A 26,371-nucleotide genomic window follows, 5' to 3' on the forward strand; every position below is an offset into this window, starting at 1 on the left:
AGAAAACAAAAATCATAAAATGACAGTTCTGTGGATGGAAACGCAGACATGAGCGATTAAACTGGTGATTATTAACTAAATTGCATGAATAAGCAGCTGTAGAGACGTTCTCATTAAACTAGCAAAAGAGTGAGTGTACTGTATGCCACATTTTGGACTTACTGGCTAATAGGTGAACATTAAAATTATGGCTAAAACTTGACTATGTTCAATATAAATTTAAAACCATTTGCACACTTTTGGAAAGTTGTGCCATCAAAGAGCAAAATTGCATTGTAAGTCTGCTTAGGAAATCTCACAATGCACTGCAGAATCTTACCACATAATTACCAAATAGTGTACACAAGTTAGTATACAATTTCCACAATGTGCCTTGATAACAAAGAGGGGGAACTTAAAGTGAATCCCAGTCCTATTTTTGGCATGGGTAATCAAGAGTTGACTTTACAATCTGAGTCCAAAGCTTTTTTATTTAAATATTGATTCTTAATGAAATCAAAACTGGAGTTAATTCTACACTTTTTAAACATCAAACAAGTCAAATAGGCTTTTAATGTTATTCCTACCATATACAGTACACATCGAACGAAACGTTTCCCTAAGACCAACGTGCTACACAAGACAACATAAACTAACAAAAAGTAAAAAACAAACAACCAACCAAACAAAAAACCCCAGAGAACTACACAAAACTAACTGGGGCAGAACATAGAGTGCAATTGTGCAATATTTAGTGAAAAAAGACAGTAAGACAGTGAACACAGTGACACTGTGGCACCGATCAGTACAGTATAGATGATTTAGCTGTATAATAATAAATACTGTGCACATAAACACTGAATTGTTTGATACTAATACTAATTATCCAAATGACAAAACTAGTTTCAGCATCAGTGCTTTTCTATATTCCTATGCTAAATAAAATTATTCACCTGTATTAAAATGTATCATTAAAACTTTAAAACTCATGTATCATTTAAACTCTGTTTTATAAAACACTTGACACGTGTGTGGAATTGACTCTATCGATTCTCAGTCATTTAAATAGGAGTCGACTCCTGAATCGCTTGGTTCAAAAAGCCCTATTTAACTCCCTGGGTTCGGAACTGAGCAACAAATCAGAGGCGCTGTTCTGGTCACGTGTCAGCAATGTTGGAACCGATTGGCTCAGACGCGTCTCTTCGTTCATCTTGACGTAAGCCTGTGACGCTCGCGCTATCCCACAATGCAGCGGGCCGAGGCGCTAAGGGAAAGATGGCGGAGGGAGGAGCAGCTGATCTGGATACTCAGAGAGGAGAGGTCGCCACGCTGCTCAAAACTCAGCTCCGGAAAGGAGACACTTGGTGAGAGTTTAACAGCACGCTTCCTAGGGTGAGGTGTAGCCTCGGGTGACCCGGGTTGCCTCGCGACAAGCGCGGCGTCAGCGGGAAAAATTCGCGGAACTAACGGCCCGTGTTGACAGCTAGCTAACGGTGCAGCTAGCCTAGCCGGCCTGAGCGTTCGTTAGAGCAAAATATTGATAGAGTAGTTCCCTCGTGCGTACTGTTTACTTTACCCACCCTCATTAAATATATATATATTAGGCTAATAATCTATTTAGAAAATACGTCCCAGACTCTTTAAAATGTCCGTGTCAGAGCTTGTATTTAGTTGCTTGCATTCAGTTGCTTGTTAGCTCGCAAGCTAACGTCTGCCAGGGCGGAGACGAGAGACTGACACCTGTCATCTGTATCTCTCTTCGATATAGAAACTCTCTCTCCATGTCAGTAAGCCTTTCCTTTCCCAGAACTCATCCTACTGTCTCATAGACCTACTGTGATTTAAATTAGTGGACAAGCAAGATCAAAAATTGCCCTAACACACCTGACTCATCAGCCCTTCTACCATACCTGCAGGAGGAAGAGCAGAGACACATTCACATGTGTAGTGATGAGCTGCTTCCAAAACAGGACTGAGACAAACAATGTCATTTAACGCACCTGCACCTCCATATTGCATGGACTGAAAGCTGTAACTGTAGAACTATAGCAACATCTCAACTCCAGGATCATATTGATCGGGCTAATACTGGTTGCTTTGATGGATATTATATTAAGAGCTTATAGCTCACTGTAGCAGCATTTTCACTGACTGTGAAAGCCTCAGATGTGTGTCCATTTATTATTAATATTTTTTTCAATATTGAAATGCACCGTGTGATCAGTGTGTTCATGTCACAAGCTGATTTAGGAGCAGGACTGGGACTGATTGTCACAGTACACCCGCTCTTTTATGTTGCATGGACTGAAAGCTCTGATGTAACTGTAGATACAGCAAGATCTCAACTCCAGGATCATATTGATCGGTCTAATATTGGTAGTTTTGATGGATGTTATATTAAGAGCTTGTATATTAGATCACTGTCTATTTCGTTTATTATTTTTATTTTATTTATTTATTAATTATTTTAAATATTGCGCAATCGCTATGCGCTATGCGCAGTGTGAGCTGCTTCAGGACCGGGACTGAGACTATTTTAGATTATTTTTTAAAAGTTTACATTTAGGTTTATAACAACACAGCTGGTGGATATTTGGTATAACACAGAACACATTGAAACGTAAAACTGGCCTAAAGTTGTTTTTCTTGTTTTAATTGAAATAATATTGAAGTTGTCTTTTTAATGTCATTCCGACTAAATACTGGTAAAGTACACAGTCAAATGAAACAATGCTCCAAGATGACTAAATTAACAAAAAAAGGTTTTCCCGTAAATCTGATCTCTTGGTATACAGTTTGTTACATGGGCACATCGTTTTTTTTTTTTTTTTTTTTTATGTGGAGGTTTAACTATACAAATTTAACTTTTTATTAACAGGTACTTAATAGACAGTCACTGGTTCAAACAGTGGAAAAAATATGTGGGCTTTGACAGTTGGGATAAGTACCAGATGGGAGATCAGCATGTCTACCCTGGACCAGTGGACAACTCGGGTCTCCTTAAAGGTTAGCCAGAGCTTTTCTTGAACATCAGTGCTAAAGCATGCTTTATATCTACGTTAAAAAATGTAAGACGATCTGCCTCAAATCTGAGACTGTTGAGAGTTTTTTTGTGTGTGTGTGTGTGTGTGTGTGTGTGTGTGTGTGTGTGTGTGTGTGTGTGTGTGTATGTATGTATGTATTTTATATATATATATATATATATATATAAATATATATATATATATATATATATATATATATATATATATATATATATATATATATATATATATATATATATATATATATATATATATATATATATATATAAATTCTTATTTTCTCCCATTAAAAATGTACTCTCTTAGCCGCACAACTGATCAATGCTTGTGTCTGTACTTTAAGATGGGGACGTTCTTGCTATTAAGGAGCATCTTATCGATGAGTTGGATTACATCCTTGTGCCTACCGAGGGATGGAATAAGTTAGTGAGCTGGTATGGGCTGACCGAGGGCCAGGAACCAATTGCTCGGAAGGTATGGTTTTATCATTCTGTGTATGTGTATATGTTGTCACAAAGTCTATATAAAGTGCACTGTATGCTTCTACCGATCAGTTCAGTTTATTTCAGTGCTGATTGGATTGCTTTGGGCGTGTTAAAAGCTTGTTTTGTGCTCAGTGACAGCTGGCAAGATTCTGGTGTGTGGCATATTTGCATAGAGTTCTTTACAGAGACATTTCTATTTATCTCAGTCATCACTGTGTACTCTATTTAGAGAATATAACATACATTCTGAATTTGTTTGTGCTTTTGTACTTGAGGCATAGGTCTGTTCCTAAAGTGAGTTTATTTATTTATTTATTTTGTTTGTTTGTTTTTTATACTGATATGTTTTTGATTTTACATTACATAAAGTGATAATAGATGAAATCTGAAAATGTTTGTCTTTCTATTTTACCTCTGCTCTATTATTTGCCTTACTTCTTTTATAACAGGTAGTCATGCTAATTATTCAGATTTACCCAGTCATGGCATCATGGCCGCTTCTGGAGTTTCTCTTCAGCCCAGATCGTTCCTCCCCTTTTTGCCATGTATGTCAGAGGGGTATCGAGTAGCCCATGCGTTACTATTTTAAGAGGTACTCTGAATGACTGGAACGCTACATGGAGCGATCTGCTAGGCACAACATGCAAGAGGTTAATTCTTTTTCCTCACTTTCTGCACGGAGGATGATTGGGATTTAGCATTTTGCCCGGTGCGCGACGTGGCCTGGAGGATTCTAGGCACCTTCAATTGTGTGTCCTTGTTTGGAAAGAGGAGGAATGAAGCCTGAGGTCAGAGGGAGAGACAGGGTGTGAGCAGTTGTGTGCTAGAGCCAGAACAAATATCGCAGTCATGACTAGAGTCAAGTCATTTTACTATTGAGAGTTGTAGGAGTCACCGTGTTAATTTATAAACGTTGGCTATGTTGACGACAGTAAGCGCGAACCAAGAACATGAAGCAGATCATTCTGGTTCACTAGTGGCAGAGTGGTGTGAAATAAATAGTAGGGGATCCTTCAGCTGTCTCTGTGCTTGGTTGCTAAATTAAGCGTCCCTCATTTGCGTGCTTTCTGTTATAGAGCAATGACTTCACACACTTCACACACTGCTTTTTTTGGCTGCGGTTTTATAATTTGCAAAATTATTTTCTACAGTTGGGTAATAATGAGGAATAAAATTGTGCTAAACAATTTAATTTCCCCATCTGCATTTTGCCTTTGCTCTCTGTAGGTGGTTGAGCAGGGTATGTTTGTGAAGCACTGCAAAGTGGAGGTCTACCTCACCGAGTTAAAGCTATGTGAAGACAGCAACATGGACAATGTCATCACTAGACGCTTTAGTAAAGCGGACACAATAGGTAAGTTTTTGTGATTTGGTTATGATCTGGTGATTTAAATGCAATCCAGTGTGATGCTTGACTGCCATTCTCAATTCATTCTTTCTTTTCTTTCTTTCTTTCTTTCTTTCTTTCTTTCTTTCTTTCTTTCTTTCTTTCTTTCTTTCTTTCTTTCTTTTCTTTAAATCTTTTCTCTTTTTTTCATTTCTTTTCTTTTTTCTTCTGTCTTTCTATCTATCTTTTTTCTTTACTGTTTGCAAGCAAATACTTTAGTTTTTTTCTTCTCCTCAATGAATAATTAATTTTATTCAAGCAAATAAGTGTTTTTTATGCTGACCATCTGTTTCTTTAATTTGGATGGCAACATGTGTTTAACTTGTTTATGCCTTAAATTGTTTGTCAGAATGAAAAGAATCAGTCTGTTGAATAAGTGCTTTTTTTTCCATTGTAGATCAAAGGGAAATTGATGGAACTGCAATTTCAAAATGCATTTTAGTTAAGAAACAAAAAGGGTTAAAGTAATGGAAATTTGTTGTTAATGTTATTATTAATGTGGAAACTTTTTCATTTATTTTTTCTTTAAATACATTTTTGCATTGTTCTACGTTTCATTAGTCTTTCAGCGTTCAAACACCTTGATCACTGCAACTAAAAAGCATTGAGGGCTCAACTTTGAGTAGTTTCGCTTTATGAAAACAGAATCCAATGTCAAAATTGCTTTGACTTAATGATCTATTTATCTATTAATCTATTTATTTATTTGTTTTATTTCTTTATTTATTTATTTAAAACCTGTACTAGACACACTACAGAGCATGTCTGAATTCAGTGATTCCTAATATGAGACATGTCCCTCGCAGACACTATTGAAAAGGAGATGCGCAAACTATTCAGCATTCCTGATGAAAAGGAGACCAGGTTGTGGAACAAATACATGAGCAACACATTTGAGCCTTTAAACAAACCAGACAGCACCATTCAAGATGCCGGACTCTACCAGGGGCAGGTAGGAAAATAACAGATGTGAACATTGTGACTCATAAGAAGCACTGCATCTCTTTCTCTCAATCTCTCTGTGTGGTTTAAATCTTTATTCCTTTCATTAAAACCGTACTGCTCTAATTAAACATTATTCATGATCTCGAGTTTTATTGTGGTTTGGCTTTGACGAAGAATAGTTCAGTAATGAGGCTGACACTGGCAGACTTTTATAGTTAGGAGTATTTCAGATACATTATCGCTTTAAGAAATGTGAATTCGTAGGGACTTTTGAGGTAGAGGTTCCCCATTATTTAAAACAAATATTATTAAACAGAAAGATCCCTGATATGATGGTTTGTTTAAGATGTATAATATTTCATAGAGGGGAGTCTTCAGCATCAGAATGGAAAGTATAGGGCTGTTGTGTTTGTGCAGTTTCTTGGTAACAAGCTGCAATGTGTTATTCTTTTATTAACCTCAGGAGAAGTGATGGTGAGTTTATAGCTCACATGTAACTAAAAAGGAATAAATTATATTCTTACAAAAAAAAAGAATTTCAATCATTGCCACATACCTGTATTATTAAACGAATAAAACACTTTAGGACATGCTGCAATTGTAAAATATCCTTCAGCTTCACTTTACACCATCTGATTATTTTCCTGAAACAGAATGCACCATGTTTTTCTGACATGCTTTTTAAGGGGCTATTTTTGGTTTGTATGCCACCCTTCCCCTTTACATAAGCAGGCTACCATATTGGTGTTGTTTCAGCCCCACTTTTGAACACGTTATAAAAGGTCCTCGTTGTTTTCAGATGTTTCTGGACTGACTGGTAAAAGGACAGCTGCTTATGTTAAGGACACTGATGGTAAGCAGCAGGGGGTGTGTCCCACCTGTTCAACTGCAGTTTGCATTTCTGTGTAGTCATTCAGCATAGACCAGAAAGATTTCTAGATTCCGTGGCAACAGGTCACATTATATATATCTATAGTCCAAAGTCAAGTTGGCTGGAAGAAAACAATGTAGTGACCTGTAACACGAGCAGATCTACTGTAAATGTGTTCATTTATATGAAAGGTACATTCTGACACGACTAAACATCAGGATGACACTGAAATGTATTACAAGGATATAGAGATACAAAGAATATCAATCTCTCTAATATCAAACCGTAATTTGCTTGTTTCAGTCTTTTAGTGAATTAAAATGGACTTCATATATTAAATGGATCTATCTAAAATTACATGTAAAATGCATTAGCATGCTAATGAAGAAATAGGTAATATTAGCACATTTTGTATCTGGCTGTGTTTATAGCACTGAGAGCATTTTGCCCTCTAGTGTAATACAATGAAGAATAAAGATTCAATTTAGGTCTATTATAGGCTAAAAAAAAATAAAAAAAAAGTTTTATTACATTTTGTAATTTTTTTATTTCTTTATTTTTTTTTTACTTATTTGGTGGACTAGAACATTTATCAGGCTGGTAAAGTGGTATAAATAAAGGTGTGCAGACACCTGACCATAAAATTGGTATTTGCTTTTTTTTTTTTTTTTTTTTTTTGAAAACGTCCCATTCCACATTTGGTATCCATTCGCTGTTAAAATAACTTCCACTCTTCTGGCAAGATGTTCCACAAGAGTTAGGAATGTGGTTCTGGAGATTTGTACTCATTCAGCCAAAAAGGTGTGAGTAAAGTCAGGTACTGAAGTAGGTGAGGTGAGGAGGCCTGGTGTGCAATCAGAGTTTTAATTAAATCCAAAGGTGTTCAATAGGTTTGAAGTCAAAACTCTATAGCAGGCTCCTTGTGACCCACTCTTCCACTCCAACCCATGCAAATCATATCTTCATAGAGCTGTCTTTGTGCACAGGAGCATTGTCATCCTGGAACAGGTTTGGGTCTCTTAGCTCAAATGAAGGGAAATTTAATGCTGCCACCACATTCAAAGACATCTTTTACAATTGTGTGCTTCCAAATTTGATGTAACATTTTTGACAAGAATCGCATGTGCCTGAAAAAGTCAGGTGTCTCAATAGTGTATGTTGCAGTTTTGTTTGAAACCCATGCAAGTAGTAATCACAAGTACCTGGCTATTAAAGCTGCACCATACATTAGTCAAGCCATTCTGTGTGACACTGCTGACCTTTTCTTTGCAGGTTCTTGTTATAGAGCAGAAAAACGAGGATGGAACTTGGCCTCGAGGTTCCTCTACACAGAAGTAAGTGATTTATACATTATTCTCCACTGCATTTCACCATCGCAGGTCAACAGTTGAAGTGTCTAAATATGTTTGTCTCTCACTCATATTTCTTGTAGGTGTTTATTTAGTGTCGTTGGTCTCCCAATCATACTACTAGAACTATTCCATGAACTCATTACTTTCCAGTGTATTCTTTGTTTAATGTCTAGGAGTCTTGCGATTGCTTATTCCTAGTTTAGTTCTCCTGCTCCTCATTCTTTCATCCCTTTCTTTCTCACTGTTTGTCATGTTGTGCATAACCTCTACGCTCTGTTTATACTTTGCTTACGTGGCTTCCATAACCCATTTCATTCTTTATAAAAAAAGAAGAAGAAAGAAACGGCTGTAAAAGGCTGTGAAGTCTTTGCTTTCATTTTTTTCTAACTCATGGTATTTTTTTTTATCTTTTAAAGGTCATCTGGTGCTTCCAATCTCTCTGCTTTACCAAAGATCTCCCCTTCATCTCTCACAAACAATCATAGCAGCAGCTTCAGCAGCAGGAAGTAAGCCCCAAATAGGGCGTGGTTCACTGGGAGGGGTTTATGGGAGGGCGGGTCTTAAATCATTAACAACATACCCAACAGTAGCATGGGTTTGTGTGTTTGTGCTCTGTAGAGCCAAGTACGCCAAATAGCCTCCTTTCCTTCGTCCTCCGCCATCCAGTAATGAGAGATTTTCATTGCGTCGAGAGCAAAATTCTAGCAAAATCTTTAAAACAAGGCCGTTGTCTTCAGTGGGATATATTCTTCTGGCTGCGAGAATGAGGGAAAGGAGGGCAGGAACAATTTGGAGTATTGGGACAGAGCTTCTCTGTGTATGTTTAGCCAGTTTGGAGTGTCTGTGTGTGTGTTGGGTTCCTCTGCAGTGTATCACTGCTTAATCCATTGTAAATTAGGTGGAGGTTATTCCCACTTATTTACTGTAGCTTACTAGGGATGCTTACAGTGGATCTAAGTACTCTCAAGATCTGTTTGGCTTTCCTCTGGAGAAAATCCGTGGCATCAGTTATAATTTCATCAGATTATTTTATTAATCCCAGACTTTTACATTAGTCTGTTTTTAAATAGTCAAAGACAGACATTTTTCAGTTTTGTTACCTCATATAAATATGTAGGTAATATAAGTTTACTTTAAGATGTCTTTTTTTTTTTTTTACTTTTCCTTCTTAACCCCAGACTCACTTTTTACATGAAAGTGTGTGTAAGAGACTGCAAGGCAGGCAGAAAATGCTGCAGTTGACAGTTTTTATACCTCATATTAAGAGTACAGAGTGACAGAAAGTGACACAATTATTGTTATAATTATTATGATTACCATCGAGACAGCTGACTTGCAGTTTGTCTGGTGTGGGTGTGTGGCTGCTGGTTGATTTACACGTTACTTACGTGTCATACTATTCAAGCTAATTGTACTAGTCTCAAACACCCTCCAGAGACACCAACATCTCTGCTACTACCTTTTCCCCCTCCCTAACCTCTCGATTTTGTTGTAGCACAATGTTACTTGTGAATGCTGATGAAATGTTGAATTTGCTGAGAATACAGTGAGAGAATATACATTTTGTTCTTTGTTGGTATACTATATTGGAGGTTTACTTAGAGGCTGCTCTGGACCCCAGTGTAAAATTTTTCTGACTTGTAGCTTCAGGACCACTGTTGTAACTCTGAGGATTCATGTACATTGGATCTATTTTGAGGAATGAACATGTAGCTGTAATAATTTTTGTTTTCGGACCATCTTGTGTAAATTGTTGTCATTTTGTGTCGATGAGAGATGATTTCATTTAATAGAATATTTATATTGTGAGGTGCTCACTTGTTTAAAGAAAAGTTTATAACCTTGGAATGAAATGCTGACATTTTAAAATGTGCGAGAATCAGCACATTGGTGAAATGAGGATTTTAGATCAGCACACACACTGACCCTCGAAGCTGTGCTTAAGAAAGCACAGGTTTAGTTTTAGCTTGTAGTGTCCACTAGTTCACTATCTTGCGTGTGTTTGCCACTCTCTTTTTCTGCTGCATGCTGACACAAGCCTGAAGAAGCGTTGACATCAATATCCACTTCTAAACACTGTTGGAGTCACAGGTTCACCATTTTGCATGCATTTGAGAAGGCCATCGTTTATAAAACTACTCACATACAAGTTGCTGTCTGTATGATTGCTTTGGTAAAATGTTTGTGTTTTTCTTGTTTGTTGACCGTTATATTCATGAGTACTAAATGATTATTTTATGAGGTACTATGGTATATTAGCAGCTTGTACATAGAGTACATAAGGCAGCACAAGATAAGACCAAAGATTTTGTGTTTGTATTAAGAACCCAGAAGAGCACATAATCACCTTAGTGGGGAAAAAATTGTGGGTGGTGACATAATGAGGTTGCCGTTAATGTGCGAGAATAATATAGTTATAGACTTGTTCATGATACAGGTAGTCCCCGAGTTACGATGGTGTGACTTACAATATCTTAATATTAACATTTTCGCATAGCATTTTAATTAAAACTTCTTCCTCATTGTGAGATGTCTTACTCTTGCTAGCTGTCAACCGAGTTCAGTTGTTTTGGTGTTTATTCTTTTTCTGTGTTTATGGTGTTTCAAAGCCCAATTTTAGCTCCCGTCTTTCTCCTTTTTATTGGCGTCTCCCGACACTGGAAAAGATCGCGTCTGGCTCTGCCCTTCACTCGGGAACTGGTGCTCATGCACACGTCCATTGCCACAATTTTATCAATATGGCACTATAAATTGCTCAATTGACAAAATACTGTATACCACCCCATACTGGTCACCATTCTTTAAGACTCCTGAGTAGGCTAGGTCATTTCTCGACGTAATGATTTTTTTTAAAGTTACAATTGTGCCATTGTAATGCATCTCATTCATCTTAAGTCGGGGACTACCTGTATTTCAACAACCTGTACAGAAACCCAGGTGACTGTCTTTAATTTAAGGCTTTTTTTTTTTTCAAAAATATATATTCCATCAGTGTTAGTTTAGTCTTACTGAGATTCAAACTCATTAACTTCTTACCTGTAGCCCAAATCTTTAACTTGAGCTTCCAGTTTGTTTGAATAGTGAGAGGGGAAACCAAAAACAGTAACGAGACAGACGATGAAGAAAGGATCTAATAATGGTTGTTATCTTTGATGCAAAACTATTTCCACTTGCACATTATACAGGTGTACAGAGCACTTCCTCATTTTGTTTTAATGGAACATTCATATCATTATCATATGAACTCATTCATATAATTTTATTTGAACTAGAGAAGTGTGTACTGGACTTTTGTCCTCTAGATACAACACCTGGACAGATGTGAAGAAGCAGAAAGTAAATGAACTGTGCTTCAATAGCAAAAAATGTGTTCAAGGCTGAAAAAGCTTTTCAGGGTGTCATTTTCTCAGAAATCATACCGATACACTCTCCAGAGGCAATAATACTACTGAAATATCTGCAGCACAAATGCAGAACGAGGTAGAGAATTAATAATGTGAATAATTTATTTCTGACCTTGTGGGGTGATTATAACTTGTCCCAATTTTGTTATATTGACAGTGCCTGAATATAAAAAGAGTAAAGATCATGAAGAAATAACATGTTCGCAAAACAAAGGGATTATTTATAGAGTATTTGGTAGATTTGAAAGCCTTTCTTTTCTAAAGCAGTAGTAAAACATATTGCAATTTAAATGTCTTTGTTTAGGTTTTGTTCTTCACCTGACTTTCGGGGGAAAATGCAAATTACAGTAATTCCCCCATTTATACCGGTGGTAACGTTCCAAAACCACCCAAGATAAACGAAAAACCGCGATAAACGCACACCACCCCAAAAATGCTATTTTATGTATACAGTACTGTATTAACATTTTACTTCATTTTATAATTAATAATTATATTTTTTATTAATACATTTTATTATTTCAACATAACTCCACAAAAAAGATTTCCCTATAAGATTTTTGCTCTATCGTGCTATCCGTGAGAGACCGGGAAAATCAGCCAAGCAAATTAGTTATGTGACAAATGCAATTCTGCGATTAAACCCAGATTCAAACCGCGGTAAAGCGGGGGATTACTGTACTTTTTTTTTTGTCAGCCCTAGTGTCTGATACTGCTCTGAACTGTATCCATCCATCCATTCTGTACATTTTAAACTGATCGCAGATTGCATTTATTTTTTTGTATTCTAGTGTGCACCAGTTCTCTGGATTTACAGTCCATTTATAAAAGGAGCATAATTTGTCTGCTGAGAATTCGGACAAGCTGAAAATGTCTGCGGCCCAAATAGTGCGGTGTATAGTGAGCGGGTTGAATTAAGACACCGCTTGTGTCTAGGTTTCAGCACCGCCACATTATGCAACATCTCGCTTATCAAATCTATTTAAAATGTTGAGCACACCCTCCTGTTTACATTCACTTTTACTCAACTCATTTTCCCTCATGTAATTGTAGCAGTGACAATTCTGCCAAGAAGGCAGAATTTGACATCCTGTAATTGTTAGAATGGTACAGGGTTTTTTGTTCTAAATTGCAGTTCAGTTGTTTCAGATAGAGATGTGCTAAAGTAGTTCCTAATAAATAATTAACCACTCATCTAGTGGGTAACAGTAGGTAGCTGTTTTTTTTTTTTTTTTCTTTTCTTCTTTCCCTTTGCTTTTTTCCTGCTTTATTTCTGTATGTTTCTGTTGTTCCTCCTTTTTGACTCTCTCCATCTCTGTCTGTCATGCTTTTTAGCTCTGCATACTCTGCAGTCTTTTTGACCTTCATACAATGTTTTTTGTGCACTATCCAGTGCTGTGTTTAGGCTGGTGTGCTCAATTACAGGCATCTCATCTCCGTGTATTGGATCGTAGCTCTCCACAGAAATGCTTAGTCACACAACAAGAGTGCTGTACCAAGTCTCATCCGGAGTTCTTAGCACCTGGATTGCTTACCGTACCGCAGCCTCAGCGCTCGCGCTCTCTCTCTCTCTCTCTCTCTCTCGCTCTCTCTCGCCCCCCCCCTCCCCAGCTGATCATCCTGCCAGCAACTGAAGCTGCTTTACTAGCTTTCTGCTGCTGCTGTTCTATAAATATCACCCACCATCTCTCCTCCTCCCCCTTCCCTTCACGCTCTCTTTCTCCATCTCTCCTGTTTGGAGCGGGAGGGACAGGACAAGCTCGGATGACACTCCTGGCCTGCAGAGCTCCCCTGCTTCAGCAGTAACTGGGAACTGCTCTATCCTTCTTCTCCTCTCCTCTCTCTCTCTCTCGCGCTCTCTCTCTCTTTCTTTCTGTCTCTGTCTCTCTGCATGTTTATGTGGGCATGGCGGCCGAGGGGAGATGCTCCTTTGCTGCTGGTGGTGCCTGAGGCCGGAGAGGCTCGAGAGAGTGCTGAGTGGCGACACCACACAGCCGGATCAATGGGACCGAGGCGTGCACTGCACCCAGAGGTCTGCTGCAAAGCCATGTGCTTTCACTGGGGCCTTGGCGGGGAGGACATGCGAGACTTGGAGCGCTGATCGTAGTCATTGAGCATGCCGGTTTTGATGTTTTGAGTTTGTTTGCATGTGCTGGAGGACAGTTCGGACTGTAGGACCTTTAGGAATTAGGAGGATGGGCTTAGTAATAATAGGATTAGGTTATTTTGTTATGGAACCAGGAAAGTCAAGTCAGCGTTTCTTTTTTGTTTGTTTTTTTTTTTTGTGATCATTTTTTTGGATCATGCATTCGGATTCATGCCTTGTTTATTAATTATAATTTTTTTCCTCTTGTATTCCCCCATCTGTCTCTCTGTCTCTCCTTTTGGCATTTCTTTCACTGCAGTGTGAAAAACTCTAGCTACAGCCTGTCATCCTACCCTCCCTATAGCAGCTACGAGTACTCGGACCAGAGTAGGCACAGTGAAAAAGCAGGCCTCTGTGGGCTCTCCAACATGGGCAATACATGCTTTATGAACTCTGCTACACAGGTAAGTCATGGATTTAGCTCCTAATGTTTTACCCCTTTTCTCTACCAGACTACAGTTTTCCTGGTCACTGCTGTGATGCCATTAGCGGTGCATGTTTTATAGCTTGAATATGTTTGTTTTATTAGGAAAGTTACATGCCCTGTATCTATAATCAGCATGTTGGTGTGATATTTAAAAGGTAAATTATTGATCTAATTATGTGGCTGAGGTGACCGTACACAACTTTTAAATTTACATTTGAAAAATAAATACTGAAGGAAAAGTATAATGCGTTATTATTAGTTCAATTTTAATTTAGTTTTATTTGTATCGGGAGCAGAAGCAGTCTGTTAGTTCAGCTCAATTTGTGCACATGCATACATTAAAAAAAATGCATGCACTACCAATGTGTTGGGCTGAAATTTAGATGTCTGATATAAAATATAGAAGAATGTTGTTTACTTGATCATAAATAATTTGCTTTAATCAGGAATTGTGCTTTCTGTTTCTGGATGAATTGATTAATTTTCTGTCTCCTAAAGAGGCCAGTGAATGTAAAGTCTAATTGTAAACCTTGAGTGTTGAGTTGAGTATAATATGATGGACTGCAGGTTTTAAAAAATACCGAAAAAACCTTGGGAGGCTGTATTGTTGCCTCAGCAAATTGGAATTTGTGGTTTCAGCACAAACTCTCACTGCAGGGGCCAGCAGGATGAACGTTGATGCTTTGTAGTGCTGAGTGTTGTGATGACACTTGCAACAGTCAGTGTTCATGCGAAAGCTGGAAGTGTACCTTTTACCTTCTGTGACTTCACTCCATGCAGTCTGAATGTTTCTTACTCTACCTCATCTTTGTGTCCTGCAGTGTTTGAGTAATATTCCTCCACTCACTGAGTACTTCCTGAAGGACAAATATCAGGATGAGCTGAATGAAGATAACCCTTTAGGAATGAACGGAGAGATCGCTAAGGCTTATGCTGAGCTCATCAAACAGCTCTGGTCTGGCAAATACAGCTATGTCACTCCTAGACCTTTCAAGGTAAGGGTGTAAATTTGACAACAGAACAAACCATGAATAATAGCTTGAGATAATTATTTGTTTTTATATATTGTGGTATCTGCATAATTGTCTATATAGTGGGTATCTTAGTGTTATTTTTTTGTGGGCGAGTTGTAGTAGCGCGTTTAAGATGTGGTTTAATCCCCAAGTTATTTCCTTAATTTATTTAGATATATTAACAAAAGAGATGTTAAGATTATTGTTACCAATGGCATCCGTATTTGAGACTTTATCAGACTATTAAATTAACAGGGTTTTTTTTACAGGGTCTTAAAATTTTAGGCCTTTAAAAGTCTTAAATATGCCATTGTAAGTCTAAAATAAAATAATACAGGTCTAAATGTTCTGATGTCCATGAAATGCTACCTCTGATGCTTATTGAAATGCTCGTGCAGCACTTTAGAATGTTTTTGCTTGTTAGTTTCTGTGGTTTTGTAGTTCGTTCTTTCGCTAGTCTAAATATAATTTGCTGTATTGTGACTACAAATAAGACTAACATGCAACTGCCAATCAAAACTTGGTTATTGGCACGAATCTCTCTTTAGGATTGGACCAAATATGTTAAATGGATTTTATTTTTTTAGCTTTAGAGAAAAAAAAAAAAAAAAAAAAAAGGAATTTAAGTTTTGGTTAAGGCCAGTTGCAAACAACATGGTGTTTTTTTTTTATTTTTTTTATTTGTTATTATAACAGAGCCGATCAGTCAACACACACAGCATGCATTCAAGCATATAAATAACAATATAACAACAATATGAGAAAGTGACCATGGAAAGGCAAAGGGTGAAAAACAACATCCGCCAGAATAGTGTTTGTTTTTCAAGTCTTAAATTTCCTTAATGGTCTTAAAAAGTCTAAAATTTGACTTTGTGAAACGTGCAGAAACCCTGATTAAGCGAAACGAGTTTACATTTAAATGTTGCAGTAAAACAAAGTAACTATTTGCAAAATTCAGTGGTTCATAAATCAACAAATGTGTTCTGTCTGCGTGTTTAGACGCAAGTGGGCCGCTTTGCCCCTCAGTTCTCAGGCTATCAGCAACAGGACTCCCACGAACTGTTAGCCTTCCTTCTCGACGGATTGCATGAGGACCTAAACCGCATCAGGAAGAAGCCCTACATCCAACTCAAAGATGCTGACGGAAGACCAGACAAGGTACCTCACCCCTTTTTCATCTGCCTTTTCCTGTGCCATAAATTCTTCTCAGACTTTTGAAGAAACACATGTTTAGTGTTGGAAAACAAGTGAATAAAATTTCACATTTTAAACACACAAACATATATAGTACAGACCAAAAGTTTGGACACACCTTCTCATTCAAAGAGTTTTCTTTATTTTCATGACTATGAAAATTGTAGATTCACACTGAAGGCATCAAAACTATGAATTAACACATGTAGAATTATATATGGAATTATATACATAACAAAAAAGTGTGAAACAACTGAAAAATGTCATATTCTAGGTTCTTCAAAGTAGCCACCTTCTGCTTTGATTACTGCTTTGCACACTCTTGGCATTCTCTTGATGAGCTTCAAGAGGTAGTCACCTGAAATGGTCTTCCAACAGTCTTGAAGGAGTTCCCCGAGAGATGCTTGGCACTTGTTGGCCCTTTTGCCTTCACTCTGCGGTCCAGCTCACCCCTAAACCATCTCGATTGGGTTCAGGTCCGGTGACTGTGGAGGCCAGGTCATCTGGCTCAGCACCCCATCACTCTCCTTCTTGGTCAAATAGCCCTTGATGCCTTCAGTGTGACTCTACAATTTTCATAGTCATGAAAATAAAGAAAACTCTTTGAACGAGAAAGTGTGTCCAAACTTTTGGTCTGTACTGTACATTTACATACTTTTCTTATATATGCAAGTGTCGTTTTTGTATGCAAATGCCTGATTTATGCAGCCAAAGATTTCCTCAGTCCTGAACATGTTTTTATTCTCAGACTTTTCTACTCAAAGGCACTGGTTTGCTTCGTTTTAAATTTTACATATAAGCGCACTCCTGATTGACTGCTCTGATCTTTCATATGTGGCTGGGCAGGATGATGTTTGATGGCAGGATAATGTATGAAGTTTGTTGCATCTAGTGTATGAAACATGTACAGAAAGTTGCCACCAGTTTTGACATCACTTTTGACACAATGCTGACACTGAAATATTATTTCATTATTGTTAAAGACTAATAGTCTAAAGATCATATGACTAACATTCCGTAACATCTAGAGACGTACCAGCAGCATTTGGATTTCACTTCATGAAGAGTTTGGACATTGAACCTCTTTGATTGTTTAAAGGCTCCGGCGGAGGAGAAGCTGGTGCTGGATCTATGATGATCTCAGATATTGAGCTATTTTATGAGTTGCTCAGTAGCTCCTGGTTCCATAACTTCAAAAGACTGTATAAGACTGTAGAGAGGACATTAATCATAATCTTACATTTCAGTGCTCATGTTAGTTCTCACTCTCCAGTGTTCTGTATTGTTTAAAGACTATAATCACACTCTTGATATCACCCAAATGAGGATGGGTTCCCCTTTTGAGTCTGGTTCCTCTCAAGGTTTCTTCCTCATAACATCTAAGGAAGTTTTTCCTTCCCACCATCGCTATGGCTGCTGATCAGGGATAAATACACATCGCTCACCTTAACTCTTAATGTCTGTAAATCTGCATTGAGACAAAGTCCATTGTGAAAAGCGCTATAGAAATAATCTTGACTTAATTTACAGCCAAATGTACTCTCATAATTAAAAAAGATAACGGACCTTTTAATGTTTAATGTTAATGGACCTTTTTTAAATTACAATTTAAAGTAAACATTTTCTTCTTGATTTAAACATGTATAAGTAATTCAGATTATATAGGTTCAATCCTGCCATACAACGTGCTTAAATTGCGACCATATGATAGACAATATATAATTCTATAGCAGCTTTTACAATACAGAATTGTTTTCATGTGCCAATCGTTAACTGTTGCAATTTGTATTCCTTATAATTATTATTCAGACATCAGTACTGCTTTCAATGAATCTAATTGTTTGCTTCTCAGGTAGTAGCCGAAGAGGCCTGGGAGAACCACATCAAGAGGAACGATTCAATCATCGTAGATATTTTTCATGGCCTCTTTAAGTCGACGTTGGTCTGCCCTGTGTGTTCGAAAATCTCTGTGACTTTTGATCCTTTTTGCTACCTGACGCTTCCTCTGCCCATGAAGAAGGAGCGAACACTGGAGGTCTATCTGGTGCGGCTAGACCCCCTCAACAAACCCATGCAGGTGAATAATAGTGTTTTTCCACCAGATGGTGCCACACATCTCTGCAAAATACCCCAGGACTTACAGATGGTAATCGAGCAGATCACTGTATGATCATGGAAATAAATATTACACTTATTTGCCACAGCTTGATTTTACATATCTTATTTGTGATCCATGTAAAATGTATCCCCTGTGAGTATATCCCAAATGGCTTCTCAGTTTTTGCTTCCTGTGTAGGATAATGGGGAGGTGTGGTAGGTAACACCCTACTTATTCCCATCGTGAATGATAATATGAAACAAATTATGGTCACAAACACCGAGAGTGAAATATCATCACAATGAGTGTGACATTTGGGTGCACTGGCATTATCTTTTGCTCAGGATGTCGCTTTGTTAGAGAAAACAGGACAATGTGCTAAATGGATATATGCCAGATTTCTCAAATAGGATTTTATTGTGTTTCTTTTTTTTCTCCATCCAGTAACCGCTTCAGAAACTCCTCATACTTTCATGGGTCCATTTGACATTGTGTTAAAGTGACACTTCCATAGACGGGGTACAGCTTGTACTGGGTTTGGATTTATTAGCAAGCCATGCTGTTTGGCGGAGAAGCACAATTTGTGCTGCATGCACTATGCATTAATCACACCCTCGACATTATTGCCAGACTGAGCACACATATCACTGTCATGAGGGACATACTGATTGCTCTGATGGTTTTAATAAGTTTTTTTTATTCAACCTTTTATTTTATTATATTATCTTTTTTATTCATAAGTGAAAATCGAAACTTTGGATGAGAGTCAATAAATATCCAATATAATTTTCTACCTTTTATAGTATAAGCTGACGGTACCCAAAGTCGGCTACATCTCAGACCTCTGCGCTTCTCTTTCGGTCCTGTGCGGAGTCCCTGCTGAAAAGGTGAACAGTCAGTTTTAACTAGTCTAGGCCACAAAGTCAGCATTACTGCAGTCAACTTATTTGCTAACCAAATTTTATTTTGTTTAGATGATTGTCACTGATATCTACAATCACCGGTTCCATCGAATCTTTGCCACCAACGAGAACCTGAGCAGTATAATGGAAAGGGATGATATATATGTGTAAGTATTATGATTAGTTTTTTTTATTTACCAGAATATACTGTTTGGCAAAGCTTTTCAAATTTTGAAATCAAGTCACATAGCAGGTCCAGTGATCCTCCTTATCCCCATGGCTGTTTGTGCATCAGTGTTAGTCATAACATGCTATACATACATGAGCTATCTTTTTTTTTTTTTTGTGACTGAAGCTTTCAATTCAATATATTATATTTCTGTCCAGTATATACCTTTAGATTGATGCCACTAGTTCAGGAAGTCATGTAATACATGCTTTTTTTTTGGTTATTTGGTAAGAAGTTTAGTTTTACCTGTGTGAAACTCGTCTTAATTGCATGATATAGTGTTTCTTTTGTACAGATTTGAAGTCGGAGTAAACCGGCTTGAGGACACCGAGCATGTAGTGATTCCTGTGCACCTGAGAGAGAAGTATAAGCAGTCTGGTTATAACCATAGCAGTACGCCCCTGTTTGGCCTTCCTTTCCTCGTAACCATCCCACGCACTCTCAGCGAGGAGAAATTCTACAACATGCTACTTCTCCGTCTGTGGTACGACTTCCACCTTCTCCCTCCCGCCTGAAGTCATTTTTTCAGTAGCAACTTTTATTGCACAGTTATTCAAATATTTCTCTGTGTCACATTCACAGTCGTTTTGTGCGCTCTGCTCTGGAAGAAGAGGACTGTGACGAGACACACTTGTCCAAGCAGCACGCTATCAACGGCAATGCCACTAACGGTATTCTGGAGGAGGGCTCGCCCAGTAAGCATGCTGTTTGGGTGCATCCTTTAATCTAATGCCCTTGCGTTCTCAGAAAGCATGTTCATTAGTTTAAGTACTAGCAAACTCAAGTTCTTGATATTTCATCATTTCAGGGTAAATATAGATAAGCTAAAGTCACCTTAGAAACATGAACATTTTTGCTGACTCACATCAGCCAAGATCCTCTAGTTTGCATTTTGTGTACATATATATATTTTCTCTTTTTTAAGTCAAAGCTCAACATTTCTAAATCTAGTTAACAGCACAAGATATGTGATCGGTGAGTTTATGAACTATACAGATTTATTTTTTTCCCCAAATGAGTTCTGTATAAACATTTTTTCCACATTACTACTAGTAAAGCATGTTTAGCTGTGAATGGTTTGGCAAATCATTGAAATAATGGTTAAGGCAATGGTTAGACAAAACTACAAAATATAATAATGTCCTTAATAAGCGAAATTTAGCTCAACCAAAATCCTTTCAGAAATCGATGTATACTTGTCTAAAATAAAAGCTGTTTTGTAAAATAACAGCAATCATCTTTTTTTTTTTTTTAAGACCTGTAGTCTCATCCACACAACTCATGTAACTTCTTTTATTGTGTGTCTGGGTGTTTATTCAACCCTATCTTTTGTCTTTTGTGGCTAGAACGTGGTATGTTTTAGTTAATGTGATTAAGGACCAGCTACTTCCATGTAAAGAAGCAAATCGCCCGACATGGCAAATGATCAGACACTCGTTACTTACTTTTAAATGATAAAAAAATTAAAAAAGATACAATTTTAAAAGTTTAGGCAGTTTCTTTTCTACTGGCAGACCAGCACAGGGCCTGACATCTAACAAGATTACAGTCCTCAAGGTCCTAATATTGTATAAAATGTGTACAAAAGATATCAGATGCTCTTCCTATGAGTCATAGTATATAGTATATGATGTTAAGGAAATAGCGAATAGTTGTGCAGGATGGCTGATACTAATCCAAAAACAACTAAAACTAAGCTGCATTTAAGTCTGAACTGGATGCAGTTTATAACAAGTGTGTAGGCATGTGCTTACATAAAGGATTTTGCATGTGATAGACTTTTGTTGTCAAAATTTAGAAGTATACATCATATACAGTTCATTTAGTCAAATACATTTGCAGTAAGTCGAATATTATGCAAACCTTTTATTTTTTATTTTTAACAACCAATTAAGTACAAGTGAGAAAATTGTCTTTATATAATAGACGATCTGATTTTAGGTGAAATGGAAACTGATGAACAGGATGATGAATCCAGTCAGGACCAGGAACTCCCGTCAGAGAATGACAACAGCCAATCAGAGGATTCGGTGGGCGGGGACAATGACCTGGAAAACGGTGTCGGCCTAGAGAACGCGACAAAAGGCCAGCAGCTCACAGGCCACAAAAAGCGACTTTTCACATTCCAGTTTAACAACATGGGCAAAACCGATCTGAGTTTCATTAAAGAAGAGCCACGACAGATCCGATTCGATGAGGGACACCTTCGACTCAGTGGTATGACATAATCAATCGTTAAAAAACGATAGCTACACCAATAACCTGCCAGTGGTTATTTATACATTTTGACAACATTCAAATAATTGCATCCTTTATATATTAGTAGCATATTGATGTAAACTCCTATGATCATGATTCCCTTCTACCCTGCAGACAGATCCTATCTCTCATTGGACTGGGAGCCAGAGATGAAGAAGAAATACTTTGATGAAAGTGTAGTGGAGGTAAGATTGGGTTTTTTTTTTTTTTTTTTGGGCATTCGTGTTTCTTTACACTGTTCACGACCATGTTCATGGCTCTCTTGCCCCAGGACTTTGATAAGCACGAAAGCATGGAATACAAACCTCAGAAAAAGACCTTCTTTAAATTAAAGGACTGCATAGAACTCTTCACTACAAAAGAAAAGTTAGGAGCAGAGGACCCATGGTGAGTTTTGGCATGTCCATTCTGCCTTTTCTATATGATACTTAAAGAAATAGTTTATTTAGAAATAACACAATCTTTCAAAAAATAGTCTTTCATTTGTTTCACTAATGGGTGATCAGCCAAGATGTTTTTGCCGTGGGAAATTTGATTTATTGATTGTTTTTACACAAATCCATCCATGAAATTTGGGCCACACCCGAGTATGACTTTTGTGTTGAGTAAAGTGTTGGCCAAGAGGATATGACCAGCAGAAGGCCAGCAGCTCAGAGGCTCACTTCATATGGCCTCTGAGCTGCTGGCCTTCTGCTGGTTAATATTATGAACATTTTATATTTTAGTTCAACAATGTAGGCAAGAATCTGATTTGTATTGCCGGACAGACACAATTAGGAAGACAATGCTTTGAGGGGCTGCTGATACACAAGATTCTCATCATTTAGTGTCAAACCACAATTTATCAGTTTATAGTCCTGCCAGTATTGTACGGTTGAGAGTATGATAATTTAGTTTCCATGGAAATGCAGACCCAGCATTTCACTATATAATTAATTAAAAACAGTGTATCTCTTATTATTATGTGTTGAGGTGATTTAGTTATTTAATTTCTTTACTTGGTATCATATATCAAACACTAGAGAGCACAGATTTTTTTCTGCAAATAGAAATGCTTTTTTAATATTAATAATCTGTGTGTGTGTGTGTGTGTGTGTGTGTGTGTGTGTGTGTGTGTGTGTGTGTGTGTGTGTGTGTGTGTGTGTGTGTGTGTAAATTGTGTGTGTGTGTGTGTGTGTGTGTAAATGTGTGTGTGTGTGTGTGTAAATTGTGTGTGTGTGTGTATAAATTGTGTGTGTGTGTAAAGTGTGTGTGTGTGTGTATAAATTGTGTGTGTGTGTGTGTAAATTGTGTGTGTGTGTGTGTAAATTGTGTGTGTGTGTGTGTGTGTGTGTGTGTGTGTGTGTGTGTGTAAATTGTGTGTGTAATTCCAGGTACTGTCCCAGTTGTAAGCAGCACCAGCAAGCCACTAAGAAGCTAGACTTGTGGTCCCTGCCTCCTGTACTAGTGGTCCATCTAAAACGCTTCTCTTATAGCCGCTATATGAGGGACAAACTGGACTCATTAGTAGACTTTCCTATTCGGTAGGCTCATATAAGCTTCGATTTGTTATTACGTGACGTGCAAATACATTTTACCCACGCAATCAATATATAAGCAATTTTTTATGTTTATGAGAAGACCATTAGATTGTATGGTTCAGGTTATTTTTGTATTGTATGTGTAATAATATTGTACTCTACTGCTGATTGCTCAGTTTAGAGTTAAAAAGAAAAACATGATTCAGACCGTAGTTACAGCAAGCCAAATCACCTAAAAAAAGTTTTAGGTGACCTAATTTGCTAATCATCCAAAATAAATATATATCTATGACAGTATTTTTTACCAGTTTATAGTTATTCTTTAATAAATCGAAATGACAATCAGCAGCAATTGTGGTGATTGGTGTAAAAAAAAAAAAAAAAACAAAAACAAAAAAAAAAACGCGGTGCTAGAAAAATGTATGTTACGGTTACTTTGCTTCACCTCAGAGCATATCAAAGCACCTGTAATTAATTATTTATTCTTTTTTATCTTAGTGTTTAATTACATGTACATTCTTAATGTATAATTTGTATACACAAAGACCTCTGTTCTCTGGCCTTCAGTGACCTGGACATGTCTGAGTTCCTAATTAACCCCAATGCTGGGCCCTGCCGCTACAACCTCATTGCTGTGTCTAACCACTATGGAGGAATGGGAGGAGGCCACTGTGAGTGTATATGCACACACATGCGTGCGCGCACACACACACAAAACCCACACATTGCCACCAGCTTCAGGTTGCTTTAATATACATATTCAATCACGTAAATTTGTTGCAATTATCAGATACGGCCTATGCCAAAAACAAGGACGATGACAAGTGGTACAACTTTGATGACAGCATTGTATCCCCTGTCAGTGAGGATCAGATTGTGGTGAGAGATTATCTATACAGTTATCAGTTCAATTCATCTTTTTTGTTTTTTTGGGGGGATTTATGCTATGCTTTATTTGTACACAAGAAATGGTTGTACAAACCATCTACCCAAATATGTGTGTTTGCAGTCCAAAGCAGCGTATGTCCTATTCTATCAGCGTCAGGACACGGTAAAAGGAACAGGCTACTTTGCTCTAGACCGCGAGGACGTTGAGGAGCAAGAGAGCAGCTTGGCACAAGGGGTCAACGGGCAGAGTGAAGAAGATGACGACGAAGAGGAGGAAGACCTAAATGACAATGAGCCGGATGAAGAGCCAAATGATATTTCCATGAACACCAACTGAGATGAGACAGAGCTGGCACCATAGGATGGTTGGGTCAGTTATCTGAAGCCATATCGAGAGCGGAGTGTCCAGAAAGTACCACAGCTGGATGGGCTAGGTGATGAGAGCCCTTGAGATTTGAGCCTCTAACACAGCAGGGTGATTTTATTTTTATTACCCCTTTTCCACAAGGTTTCCCCTGCCTCTGCTCCTTCTACACATGTCAAGCTCTGATGCTAAAAGAAAGCTAGCTGAACTAGCTGAACAGAGTTCTAAATGTGTCTGAAAGTCAACAATGTTGCTCTTTCAGTATCCTTCATTGTAGTGTGGTGTTCTTTGTTTTCTCCTGAAGAGACACATTTATAGGTTTTATGGTTCTTTTGCCTTGTATATAACATTGGATGGACAGTGAACCTCTGGGGTTTTAAGGTAAAAGAAATTTCATTGACTGTTTTTGTTGCACACTCCATTTTGTTTTTAGAGCTAGTATTAGTGCCACAAATACTGCAGAATCGGAATATAGCTTTCTGGTGTCCAGTCTATCAGCTGCTCAGACGGTTGTCTTTAAACCAATGGTAAAATAGCTCAAGAAGCTATTTCACACGTGTCCAGAAACGCACTGATAATGTAATGTAAAAACTTCTTGTGCTGCTGTATGCCTCCTTATGGATTTTTAGGGTAACTTAAGCCTAGCAAATAAGGGTCTTTTGACTCTACGCTATATCAGAAGTTTATTCTTAAAGGTATGTCTTTTAAGAACCATAGCTTTACCATTGCTTCAGATGTAAGTCCCGTTCTTTTTCACCATAGATGCTTTTTAATGAGATTATGAACATTTCGGTGATGCAATAGGTTTGTCTCTTGCCTCCATCACCTCGCCTTAAATCTAATCTCAGACTGTTGCCTGTTTGCACAGATATTAGTTTATTTGCATTTCTCATACTCACAAGCGCGCACACACACACAGACACCCACCCCTAGTGTAGATGCTGTCTTGGATGCAAGCTCACTTATTCATCACACAAACTCCTTAACACACACATGCTCTAGTGACTGCTGAAATTTGCCAGTTCTCCCCAATTGGCAGCCAGAATGTATTTGACTACAGAATTGACCTGTTTTTGGATTGATACCTCGTTTTTTTGTTTGTTTGTTTGTTTGTTTTTTTGCTAGTTTTAGTTTATGGGTTTGGGGAGGGTGATTGATTCGCCTTTAACATGAACTACACGAAAGAGTTGGGCTACTGCTGTATGTGCTTTGTGTAACAGGGAGCGTGGGCACAGGGATAATCAGACTGTGTGAGGCTGACTGGTAGGCTTTATAAATAATGTATATAATAATTCACTCTGTGAGTGCACATTTGATAAATTAATTTATTTATATGTAAGCATTACAAAACAAATGTATTTAAAACCACAAGAAGAGAGAATATGTATCGTCTAGGAGTATATACGAGACTGAGATTTAGGTCTGTTAAAGGATGTGCTATTGCTTGGAGTCTTTTTTTTGTAAAGGTAAACTCTGACATCCTTGCATGACGACGGGGGTTTCAGCGTTTGGCTGCACTTGAGTTCACTTGGGTTTACATTTGAAATGTGCATGTGTATTTATATACAGAACTTCAATAAAGTTGTGTAAAGTCTTTTGCTGCCTTTTTGCCTTTGCACATGCTGCATTAAGGTAAGTCACTTTGAATATTTCCTATGCAGTCCAAATTGTCCATTTTATTCCTCAGTCTTGTATTGAGAGATCTGTAATTAGACCAAATTACATTGAACCTGCAGAATTATTATTATTATTATTATTATTATTATTATTATTTTTATTTTTTAGTACCCACACGGTGTCAGGTGCATTGGCCGGCAAGGGCCTGATGGTTTACTCGCCAATTCTGCAGCAGTTTTCTTACAGG

The 26,371-nt window shown here is 37.7% G+C and overlaps 1 protein-coding gene across 4 annotated transcripts; it reads left to right on the top strand.

Moving 5' to 3' along the window:
- The first annotated feature begins 1,208 nt into the window (after window positions 1–1,208).
- Window positions 1,209–26,102, top strand: LOC124400912 (ubiquitin carboxyl-terminal hydrolase 15-like). 4 transcript variants are annotated; one of them, XM_046872715.1, is made up of 22 exons: window positions 1,209–1,343; window positions 2,858–2,985; window positions 3,367–3,497; window positions 4,736–4,862; window positions 5,702–5,847; window positions 7,984–8,045; window positions 8,480–8,569; window positions 13,873–14,017; window positions 14,862–15,035; window positions 16,053–16,211; window positions 18,100–18,324; window positions 19,149–19,232; window positions 19,320–19,414; window positions 19,772–19,960; window positions 20,059–20,171; window positions 21,418–21,693; window positions 21,850–21,920; window positions 22,007–22,122; window positions 23,109–23,258; window positions 23,823–23,926; window positions 24,046–24,134; window positions 24,265–26,102. In XM_046872715.1, the coding sequence occupies exons 1-22, from the start codon at window positions 1,255–1,257 to the stop codon at window positions 24,478–24,480; spliced, it is 2,979 nt and encodes a 992-aa protein (XP_046728671.1). In that variant the 5' UTR covers window positions 1,209–1,254; the 3' UTR covers window positions 24,481–26,102. The 4 variants fall into 4 exon arrangements, with proteins under 4 accessions (XP_046728671.1, XP_046728672.1, XP_046728673.1 ...); XM_046872716.1 differs by having other exon boundaries at window positions 20,059–20,147; XM_046872717.1 differs by lacking the exon at window positions 8,480–8,569.
- Window positions 26,103–26,371: the final 269 nt, after the last annotated feature.

Source organism: Silurus meridionalis, chromosome 18, assembly GCF_014805685.1.
Source record: "Silurus meridionalis isolate SWU-2019-XX chromosome 18, ASM1480568v1, whole genome shotgun sequence".
In the NCBI taxonomy this organism is placed as follows: domain Eukaryota; kingdom Metazoa; phylum Chordata; class Actinopteri; order Siluriformes; family Siluridae; genus Silurus; species Silurus meridionalis.